At 32.4% G+C, this 11,113-nt stretch overlaps 2 protein-coding genes across 5 annotated transcripts; one reads left to right on the plus strand and one right to left on the minus strand.

The window, feature by feature from the left end:
• Positions 1-264: 264 nt before the first annotated feature.
• LOC108760966 (uncharacterized) lies at positions 265-2,061 on the plus strand. The gene is made up of 4 exons (XM_018507294.1): positions 265-383; positions 460-692; positions 897-1,182; positions 1,604-2,061. Exons 1-4 carry the CDS (start codon positions 284-286, stop codon positions 2,059-2,061), a joined length of 1,077 nt encoding a protein of 358 aa, XP_018362796.1. The 5' UTR covers positions 265-283.
• Positions 1,969-7,708, minus strand: LOC108760937 (acylamino-acid-releasing enzyme). 4 transcript variants are annotated; one of them, XM_018507243.1, is made up of 15 exons: positions 7,413-7,708; positions 7,106-7,323; positions 6,558-6,721; positions 6,339-6,487; positions 5,990-6,251; positions 5,762-5,913; positions 5,495-5,663; positions 5,154-5,408; positions 4,756-4,893; positions 4,460-4,680; positions 4,302-4,381; positions 4,178-4,225; positions 3,764-3,982; positions 3,535-3,675; positions 1,969-2,047 (listed from the first exon to the last, which is right to left on the minus strand). In XM_018507243.1, the coding sequence occupies exons 1-14, from the start codon at positions 7,425-7,427 to the stop codon at positions 3,555-3,557; spliced, it is 2,211 nt and encodes a 736-aa protein (XP_018362745.1). In that variant the 5' UTR covers positions 7,428-7,708; the 3' UTR covers positions 1,969-2,047; positions 3,535-3,554. The 4 variants fall into 4 exon arrangements, with proteins under 4 accessions (XP_018362745.1, XP_018362754.1, XP_018362736.1 ...); XM_018507252.1 differs by lacking the exon at positions 1,969-2,047 and having other exon boundaries at positions 3,429-3,675; positions 4,181-4,225; positions 7,413-7,707; XM_018507234.1 differs by lacking the exon at positions 1,969-2,047 and having other exon boundaries at positions 3,429-3,675; positions 7,413-7,707.
• Positions 7,709-11,113: the final 3,405 nt, after the last annotated feature.

The following is an 11,113-nucleotide window of genomic DNA, read 5'->3' on the forward strand; positions in this document are numbered from 1 at the left end:
AGCGGCGTCGGTCGACTTTCGTCGGGACTTGTTTGGTCACCCCCGTGGGGGGACGGATGGGTGACGGCGTGACGTATGAGACGCATCTCGCGTAACGACACACGCAATCTGCTCTGGGCTCCGGCTCCTCGAAAATAATTTCGGCGCTCCTCGCCGCGGTGTTCCTCATCGTCGATGCCCGCGAGACCTGGCGACCTGGCCCCGTTCCTCGCGCATCCTGTCCTGTCACCTGTATGGCCCTGTGACACCCAGCGACCCAGCTCTGCGTGGTCGCGACCCGAAGATGGCCCGGGACGCAGGCGTCGTCTACCTGCTGATCGCGATCGCGCACCTGTGCTCGTGCGCGCGTTACGGCAGTTATGATTACAATCATTACGTCGAATGTAAGTCGCGAGTAATCGTTCAGTAAAAGGTTCCCTTTTCTTTCTCGTTTAACCTCACTTCTGCACGTTTACGTAGATAGCCTCGAGAACGAAAAGATATGCCATGTCCTGAACAAGAAGCACACGGTCGACATGCAACACGGCGCCGCGGCGATCGTCATGCCGCACCACATGTTCGATCACTGGGTCGTCAAGGCCAATCGCAATTGTACCTTCGTCTTCCGGACTGGCAAAAACGAGGGCCTCTTCGCGGTTGTTCAGAAGATGTTTCTTCGTCGCGACGGCGATCGGTGTGTTGATTACATACGGGTAAGTGAATGCAAGGCCTATTCTTGTTCCATACTCCTGAACTGAACTTCTCTTGCACAGTGTAGCCTTTTTCTTTTTCTTTTCATTGGGGAGAAAGAGATGAATCATGCAAGAAGTTCAGTCCTGGAGTATGGAAAAAAAACAGGCTTAAATACAATTAGAATTAGTTTTCGTATCAGATATTCTTGATAAACATTTTATTAGTTCAAGAGGAGCGATGGTTTTTACACAAGCAAGTTCTGTGGAGAGATAGATCGCAGCCAGACAACATACCTTCCGGTTCCTGAGCCTGAGGACAATTTGGGTAACATAAATGATAGCCGGTCACCTAATTATGATATATATTCGGAGTATGATCCTGTTAAAAGATCGAAACTGTGGTCTATTCGATCGGCCTCTGCTACGATAGAAACCGAAATATTCATTTCCAAGGAAAGAGTACCAGATGGACAGTCCCTGGACCTTACAATAGTTTATACCCCATATATGAGTATGCTTTTTAATGTATATATTTATATTAAATGTAACAAATATAATTGTTCATTTAAAAGCTACAACTCAAAAAGTCATAGTTTTTGCAGAAAATTATCTTCCCTTTTGCTTCAAATTTTCATATATACATATATATATACTTTTGTAGCTTATAACATCTACTTATAATACTTTTGTGGCTTTCATCTTCTTTAAAGAAACCACATGGTTTGCGAGTTATTTTCGTGTCATGATACATCATTAATATACTTTTATTCTTCTGCAATCTGCTATTATACTAAAATTTAATTTTAAAATTAATATTATAAAATGTTAATGATTCAAAGTAATTATTTTAACTTATTTTTTTAAAGTTTTTGAGTTGTGTCATTGTTGTAACAAATGGGTGATATCTTATCTTATTGATAATTTATTTGCAGAGTGCGATCAGGCAAATTCCGAGCACTACCAAGCGGTCGGATACAACAACTGTATTCGGAAGGAGTACATATGCGATAAGATCTACAATTGTCCTTTTAGTATATGCACGGATGAGGTGAATTGCGTGGTCAATGATCGGTATCCCAAGGACAATACTGCCACAAAAGTCACTGTAGGAGCAGTCACCACCATGATCCTCTGCTTCATCATCTTCATTTTATGTCTATGGATCTGCAAGAAATCGCAAAAGTTGTGCTGGTCATCGGATTGCGCCGGTCCGAACGTGTGCTCGCGGCCGGTTTCCTTGCCGGACGCAGACGGAGGTCAGGGATCCAATCGCGCAGTACCAACGGCCCCCATGTTGGAGGTCGCGATGTCCTCGCCTGTCGTTGACAAAGATCTACCACCCAGTTATGACTCGTTGTTCCCCGAACAAAGTAATCCTGCCAGATCGTAAGTTATTGAATCCAAGTATGAACTGATAGTATGAAAGCGCATTAAACATACCGTCTAATGTTTTAATTAGACGCTGCGTTGTCGCGCATCTAGTGACATAACTAGATCGATTTTTCTCTACATACATTCATACACTATTTTCCAAAATGTGAGTTAGATTTTACTATGAAAGAAAATGCTCTGATAAATTAACAGACATTTCATGCCTCAGTTTTGATTCTGTGTAGTCGATTTCATGGAAATGTGAATTGAATGTAGTGTAGCTTCAGGATGCTAATCAAATTATAGATAAGTCAGTTATGACTAGGATGCAAAGCTACACAACACCAACTATCCTTTGTTCTTTGATAATGGATGAAGATGTGAGTCTTAATTAATCAATGAATTATTACATGCATATATTTCAATTATTTTAACCAAAGTAATTACAATTGGAGCACTGCTGCTCACCGTCCACATCCAATTGCGCTACTGCATGCAGTACATTTAAACGCATTTACATGCAGTTATATTAACACCACACAATCATTGTTTCTTATTGTATATTAGTGAGATTATATGAAATGCAATGGTTAGTAGATAGATCAATTAAATTTATTTTTCCTTCTATATAGTAAACTTTTAAAGTTTTCGTTTCTTGATTACAGCCTTGAATTATGACGTCACAAATAGAAAATCGTAGTTTATATTTTTGTTGCATATAGGCTGAGATAAATTAAGTTTTTAATACGCCTTTATTAGTGTTCAATAACGTATTGTAAGAAAAAGAAATCATATAACAATTCCCACTTCTGACATAACTTATGATTGCAGTAGGAAAATGGGAATCTTGAATTGTATATTTCTACGTTTTGTATTATTTTCTAATAAATGTTGAAGAAATAATATATCGCATGGATTTTGTTCATTGAAAATTACAACGAAGAAATAGGCCTCAAAATAACTTCTTAGTAGTTGATGGAATATTACAAATATTCCGTATCAAAATAACGGTACAGTATTTTTTAACTATGTTAATTAAATTTAAAGTTACACGTCTCATCAATTTTACATCCGTATTAGTTTCTTGTATTAAGTTATGATCTTGTATTAAGTACGATAATGTTTGATATAGCAATAATACATATCTCGAAAAAAAAAAAAAATTTGATGGGATCTGTTGTGTTCATAGACATTCGCGAAACGAGTTGTATGTGAACTTACTGTATTGTAGCATATTTTAGTAATGCTACGTCTTACTTGAATATACGCGACATATATACATATCTATATACATATGTATATATATATATATATAAATATAAATAATTTTTGTACGTATATAAAACATACAAATTTTATAAAATGTATACAAATCTTAAATGTGTGCGTATATATTTTTGGAGATTAAATGTTATGTAAGTCTATAAAATGTATGTAATAAAATTGTGTAAATATTCATTTTGTGATAATAAAGATCTATGTATATACATACATATAATCGAACGTTCTGAATTATTTTGTGTCTTCGGATTTTTTAGACGTATGCTCCAATAACCACAAACAATCGTTGATGATGTGGTCTATTTCAGCTGATCCAGTTGATAACTGATGATTGTCATCGTACACGAGCATTCTGTGACGTCAAATCAATTAATAACAATGCAAGATTTTAATATCTTCTACATTTCTGCATTTTTGCATGCAAACAAATGTCAACTTACTTAGTTTTCACATTGTTAGATTTAAGACGATTATACCACATCGTTCCTTGAGAGGATGGTACTCGCAAATCTTTCGTTCCAATGCAGACCAAGGTCGGTGCTTTGACTTTATCGACATGCATAATGGGTGAGCACGTCTTCATTTTTATGAACATGTCAATATTATCGGGCCATGGACCGGTAACAATGTTGCAAAGAAGACCTGCTTCCACAGCACACCTGTAATGAAAAATTAAATCACGTTAGTGTGAATAAAAAAACTTGATGCGAATACAAACATGTTTGCCAGGCAAATCATGTAAACCATTGTCACAAATAATTCACATGTATATAAACAAAAAGAAGACTATGTATTTCAGTCAAGCTTAGACTAGTCGCGACTATTGATACATCTGAAATAACGATTAAGCTTACACATTATGAAGATACGCTATTATCTCTTCCTTAGTCAGAGCATTGCGACTGAAATACAAATATGGGATATTGAATAATTAGGACGTGGAGGAATATCGTTATTAGGTATTAAGTATTTCTTTACCAGTCTGGGATGTCGGATGTACCGAACATGATGGAGATATCAATCACCGGATTTTTTGCAATTACTGCTTTGAATAGATCCTAAAATAAAAATAGTTTTTAAGTGGATATTCTAATTAATATATTATTGTATAAAAATATATTGTTTGATACACTTACAGGAGCTTGTCCACTCAAATGTGCTGCTAAGAATCCACCATGAGATCCACCACAAAGACATATGCGTTTAGAATCGAGCCAGGGATATCTCTTGATAGCTTCCTTCGTAGCAGTTATACAGTCCTTTACATCAACGTTGCCAACTTTTCCTGGAAGATATTCCACCGTCGCGCTGCCCATTCCCGTAGAACCACGATAATTTACTTGCACTATCGCAAAACCTGAATTATGCGAAATTAGTATAGTAAAAAACTCTTAAATATTATGTAAAGAGAAAGATATGATTTATTTTTTACCTGCTAATGCCAAGAAAGAACACTCTAAAGAAAATACGTTAACAAAATTGCTATGAGGTCCTCCATGTGGTATAACGACAAAAGGTACCGACTGATCTTTACCACTTTTTGGACCGAAATAGATGTAGTTGAATTGCTCTGAAAAGGGGAGAAGCAACATTCAACTAGCTATACCGTAAATGTAGATGACTTGGGACAGTGTAGGTAACTTGGGACAGAGAGCATGTATTTTTGTTAAATTTAATCGTGGTATCCATCCATGAGTTAAAATTTAAACTTCCTTTAGAGACTCATAGATGGATTCCATGATTGAATTTAACAAAAATATATGCTATCCCAAGTTACCTACATTTGCGATACCAAGAGAAATTGTGCAAACGATAACACGATCCACTTACTTATGCTGTCGTCGTTATCATAAATGTATTCATTTTGTTCATATATAATTTCTTCGAAACCATGAATTTTCATTGGAACTGTAATCGCAATTGTGGAGATATCGCCACTACTTGCCACTTCACTCTTAAAACATCCTACCATAAGACTAGAAGGTTGCGTTAAAGAAGTACTCAAAAATGCAATCACATCTCCCTTTACATCCAATATACTAAGACTACTTTTATCGTTTTTTATCTCAATAACATCTTTCGTTTCTGCAAAGACAATTCATTATTCTATTAAGTGGCAAAAAATATTAACGCATTAAATCAGTTTAATCAACAAAACTGTAGTATCTTACTTATATTCACGATATATGAGACAAGATTGTTTCTTTGAGCTGTACTGAAAAATAAGTATTGAGAATCGTCACTCCAACAACGACGAGGTAAACGACCATATATCCCGTAAAACTGTTTGTTAGAATTGATTGTTTTACTCATTCGCACTGCTTCCACGATCTCGATATTCTAGATATAAAACAAAATAATTTAAAACTCAAAATACTAAATATATTTTCCTTAATATAATTTTTGGTTTATAATTAATCTAATTTTTAATACATTACATTATCTTCCTCCACTCTTAAATCTCGCAACATAAGTTTTTGCACATTATGATGTGGGACAGCACCTGCTTCTCTCTGCAACCACACAAGATAATTTCCATCGGGACTGATTCTAGGACTATGCACAGCACATCCTTCATCGGACAATTTCCCTGTTTACACAATAAGTTATTAATTTCTTTTCTGTTATTTCATATCTACTATATTAATTATTTAAATATTACTTACGATATTCTCCGTTTTTCAATAAAAATACCCAAGAATATCTATTGGTGCACGCAGTAAGGCCTAGGTGTAGTGGCTCATGCTTCCAAGCAACACCGATTACATCCTGATCTTTCGTCCAAATTACTTGACCGGGAGAAAGTTCATCTGGTATTCCAGATAAAATCGTAATGGTATCCAACGTCGTATCGAGGACAGCAACAACAGATTGATGTTTACCTACTAATTGCTCTCCCCAGTGTGGTTTGTATATATATTCGTTACCCTGGCATCAAGAAAATTAAACAAGATAAGATATACACATACAAATAGAACTCTGTAATTATTTAAAAAAATAAGGAATAAATCATACCACCGTTACTTCATCATCCTCTTTCTTCTCCTTATCTTTTTTATCCAATGATTTTTGCTTATAAAATGGTTCTGACTTAGGAAGCTTCTTTTCAGCTATATACAGAACCTTGGTATTATCTGGAGACCATGCGAATGAACGAAATTCAGCTACAAAAAAGCATACAGTTAATGTACATTAAAGAAATTAAAAGTTTGAGATAAAAGGTGGAGCTTATACCATCTGTGTAAACATCGCCATGGACATCTAGAGCAGACAGATCATAATTCTTCACGAAATGTTGTTTATCCCAAATTTCTAGAAACTGCTTTGTAGAATTATCAATTGTGGCTTGTCGCAACACAGCTCTACGTTCTTCATTCTTCGTCAGAGTTGACATTAACCTGTCCGAAACAGATACATTTAAATACAGACAATATTTATATTAAATATGCAGGAACAGATACTTTTCTGGGTATGGAATACCTCATCCAAATTAGGGAGAAGAGAGGGGGAAATTTTAAAATAATACAAATATTTTTGATCTCTTTTGTTATATGTTATGTGCAAAATATATTTCTACATATACATCCTAAGCAAATACTGTTTTTGTCAAATCGCTCAAAATTTTTTTAAATTTGTCAAAAATTAATAATATTTTTTTTAAATATCTCGAATTCTAAATGTGAAATTCAACATCCACAAGAGCTCTGATCCATACCTTCCATAAGGAAGTCTCTCTCCATGTAAATATATATTGTCTATACTATAAAAAATATATTACGTACTCTGTAGTAATATCAATTGGAAATCCGGTAGAAATTGGTGTCAAGTCTGAGTTCAAATCATAATTTTGTAAGAAGCGTTGATCAGTCTTTCTTTCCAGATTCCTCTGAGTCCATGAGCCTTGTATGGATAATCTACCACTTGGAGTACCCAGAATCTGTGCACTGCTCAAGGATGGATATGCAGCTAATGATTTGTACAGATTTGTCAATTCTTTTACCTGTAAAAGTATTCTCTATGCCCATCATTTCGCACAATTGCTCGATGAAAAGAAATTATTGCAAAAAAATATCGATAATTACTGCATACCTGTCCCAATGCCATGACTTTCTTTCGTTAATCCCGGTCACTTTCCTGTTTTTTCAGTATGAATGTAACACAGTACGAACGCCAAATATACACATTAGCAATTCCAAATTCTATTCTTATACTTGTGCTCCGATAAGCGCTGATAACGATATTAGATAAACAGCGTACAAACACGACTGTATTTACCGTTTATTTTTTCGTAATTTATAAATAACAATTAATGAAATGCTATGCAAAAAGAATCAAGAATAATACAATTGCATTACAAATGTATATTAAATATTGATTATAAAAAGGAGTACTGAATCACTATTGAATATGTACATTTATTGTCTATAGCATTTCGTGTAAAATGAGGTTATAGGTACGAACGGAATTCTACTCGAGAGAGAGAGAGAGAGAGAGAGAGAGAGAGAGAGAGAGAGAATCATGGTGGAACTGATGGAAAAAAGCATGAACACATTCAAATTCAATCACATTTTATCACATTACATTTCTTGATCGGTGTCATGTGTATGTATGTGTATATGCATGATACATATATGTATGTACCACATAAGATTATTCATTTATTAAGTCCATTTTAAACGATTTATAATTCGCGCAAATTTCGAAATAGAATTCTGTTTATAACTTTGCATATTGATTGATATCGATCATGTATAACATAGAAAACATTTGAAGAAATAAAATTTACACATATACAAAATATACAGGGTGGCACAGTTAAGTGGTCCACATGATGTTATATTAGTTAAACGTAGTCGAAGAAATAGATAAAATTATGAACATGTTAATGAAGACCAGAGAAGACCATATGAACAGGTGATGTTATATCTCTACTGATGATATAACATCACCTGTTCATATATGACTATCACATCTGAAGATGGCTCAATCGTGAGATTGAACATGTAATAAAATATATATATAGAACTTTTAATTATTTATAGAATATTATATTAAATATACTTCTGGTTTGAGTTTTTATATTTTAAATAATTTTCTCTTTATATTTGACTCTTAAGTGCCCTGTACACTCTTGATTTATGTTGTTTAATTTATACATAAACACTTAAACAATTCATTTTATTTACTTTCATCTTGCAGTTTTTGAGTCATCTTCTAAAAATCATTCTATTAAAACATAATTGCCCTAAATATTTTCACATTGCGAATATTATAGATTATATTTACAAATTATAGATTATATTTAATTTAAAGTGGGGGTCTCACGTATTTTAAATCTAATAATTTATATTTACGTATATGAGTGTGAATTATTATGTAAATTATGTTTTATCTTTATATCATTTATATCTAAACAATTTGTCGTTACACTAGACAGCACTGATAAATAACCCAAGCAGAATAACAAGTCACGATAACGTCAAAATGACATTTAAATGAATCGGTAATGATTGAAAAATGACTTTAATGATTTAGACATTTTGGAGTCATTTTGACATCATTTTGTCATCATATGATAACTTGTTGTTCTGCTTGAGTAAGTTTCTAGTTGTGATCGCTTATATGCATATATTTTTATTTATTAAAGTCAAATATAATATTAATAATTAATTAACATATCATAAAGTATAATTAACTTCTTTCTGTACTTTAATTTTTCTCAGAATTTTTCACATAATTTTTCAAAATTTTTCTATAAATTTCAGAATAATTTTATAATTTCTTAGATAATTTCTCATATTATTTTAATACAATAAATTGGAGCACTTCAGAAATGCTAAGAAAATTTACATCTATTCTAGAAAATTCTTTCTATGCGTGAATTACAGATAAATTTTAAAATTTCTAAGAAAAGAATGTATAGTTCTAGCTCAATGAAGAAAACTTCTAATATAAGTTGCAAAATAAACATTCTACTAACATTGTTTTTTAGCAATTCGTTTTAATAATGCCTTTTACTTTGAATCGCAAGAAATAGATACTTTGTCATTCCGTATCCTTGTAAAATTATTCTGACGTTTAGATACGTACATTAGAATCTACTGATACATATTATTAAAATAAATATTAAAGAATGAATGCGTTAAATATCTCGGGAAAAAAGATTTTATATATAATTCTATAAAATTGTATATAAGTATCATCATTATCATATATTTTTTCTATAAATATTTCTGTAGCAATGATTTCTAGTTGTTCTGATAATATCTCACAATTTGGTTTTGTAAAAATACGATACGTCCGAAAAAAATCCTGAATAGTCTCATTTTCTTTTAAAGTTAGAGAAGTAAAATTTTTCAAAGCCTTTTAAAAAATTTTTCTTAGATATGGATTAGTAATGCAAAAGTTCTTGTTGTAAGATGTCGGAATTGATATTTTTTTATAGCACAGTTGATAAATGAACGCGGCAGAGTTCTATTTCTGATAAGAAATTACACAGAAAGTATGTAAAAGATGCAGTATTATGAAACGAGATTTCCTATTCACTCAAGTAACAAGATAAGTAAAATCGACATAACATTGGGTGCTGCCCAGCGAGAGACATAGATGACACAGTGTAATACGGTGAATCATTTCGTCTTTGTTTAACGTTGACAAACAACAAGGATATAATAATTAATTATGTTACTGTGTCATTTGTATATAATGTCTCTTGTTAAAAAACACCTATGATCTTAGCTGATATAAAAATTTTGGTAGAATCTCAGTCATCTTATCATAATAATCGTGTTATTTGAGTAAGTTTTTCAACTTCCTGTTTGTGCGTTTTTCAGCTAAAGAACTTGCACGTGTAATATTCATTCAGTTATTATATGTATAAATGTATTGACTTCTCGACCAAGCATTTATATTAACAATGATAACAACACGATACAGTTTCCATAATTTTAATATAATGCCATCATAAATCAGATACATAAAAAAATTGATGCAGCAAAATAAATCTATTTACAATCTATAGCTTACACACTTTTTACAGTAAATGTTCTTGTGTCTTACTCTAACATAATTATATACAGAACATGCTCTAAATACAGATAAATGTTTATAATGAAAGTATATTGCATAATGCAAACAAAATAAAAATATTAGTATTAACACACACACATTTTAATACTAATTCTAATAAATCATTTTATCCACACAGCAAATGTATCAAAAATACATCTTAGAGATATCTTAAAGATATATTTGGGATATATGATATCTTTAGGATATCTGTCCGATGTATTTCGGAAATTTTTGCTGTATGGATACAATCTTGTTAAAATATTGAAATGAGACGTTTGCTGTCTGCGATAGGCACGATGAGATAGGAATCATTTGATATAATTATATAGTAATTTTTAACAATTACTGATCATTTTAAATATTTGTATTTTGAATGAAAGTCAAAGATTAAAGCAAATCATAATAACATACGATTAAAAAATGTTATGAATATTATAAAATATTGTTGATACATTTATAATTTTTTAGATTTTAGCGTAAAATCCGAATATTCATTCGAAAACTTTCTTAACTTTACTGATTTCACACTGATTGTGATAAATACACAACAGTTATCTTTTTATCAGCCGAAGTCTAGTATATTGTTATAGGGACAAATAGAATAAAAGATGCAAGACAAATTAGTAGTAATAATAATGAATATTATTAAATTTTTTTATGCACCACGAATAATTATTCGATGTCCCAATTTTTTAATCGAGTGGACAACACGCGCATAT

The sequence above is a fragment of the Trachymyrmex cornetzi genome, unplaced genomic scaffold (genome assembly GCF_001594075.2).
Source record: "Trachymyrmex cornetzi isolate Tcor2-1 unplaced genomic scaffold, Tcor1.1 scaffold109, whole genome shotgun sequence".
Taxonomy (NCBI): Eukaryota; Metazoa; Arthropoda; class Insecta; order Hymenoptera; family Formicidae; genus Trachymyrmex; species Trachymyrmex cornetzi.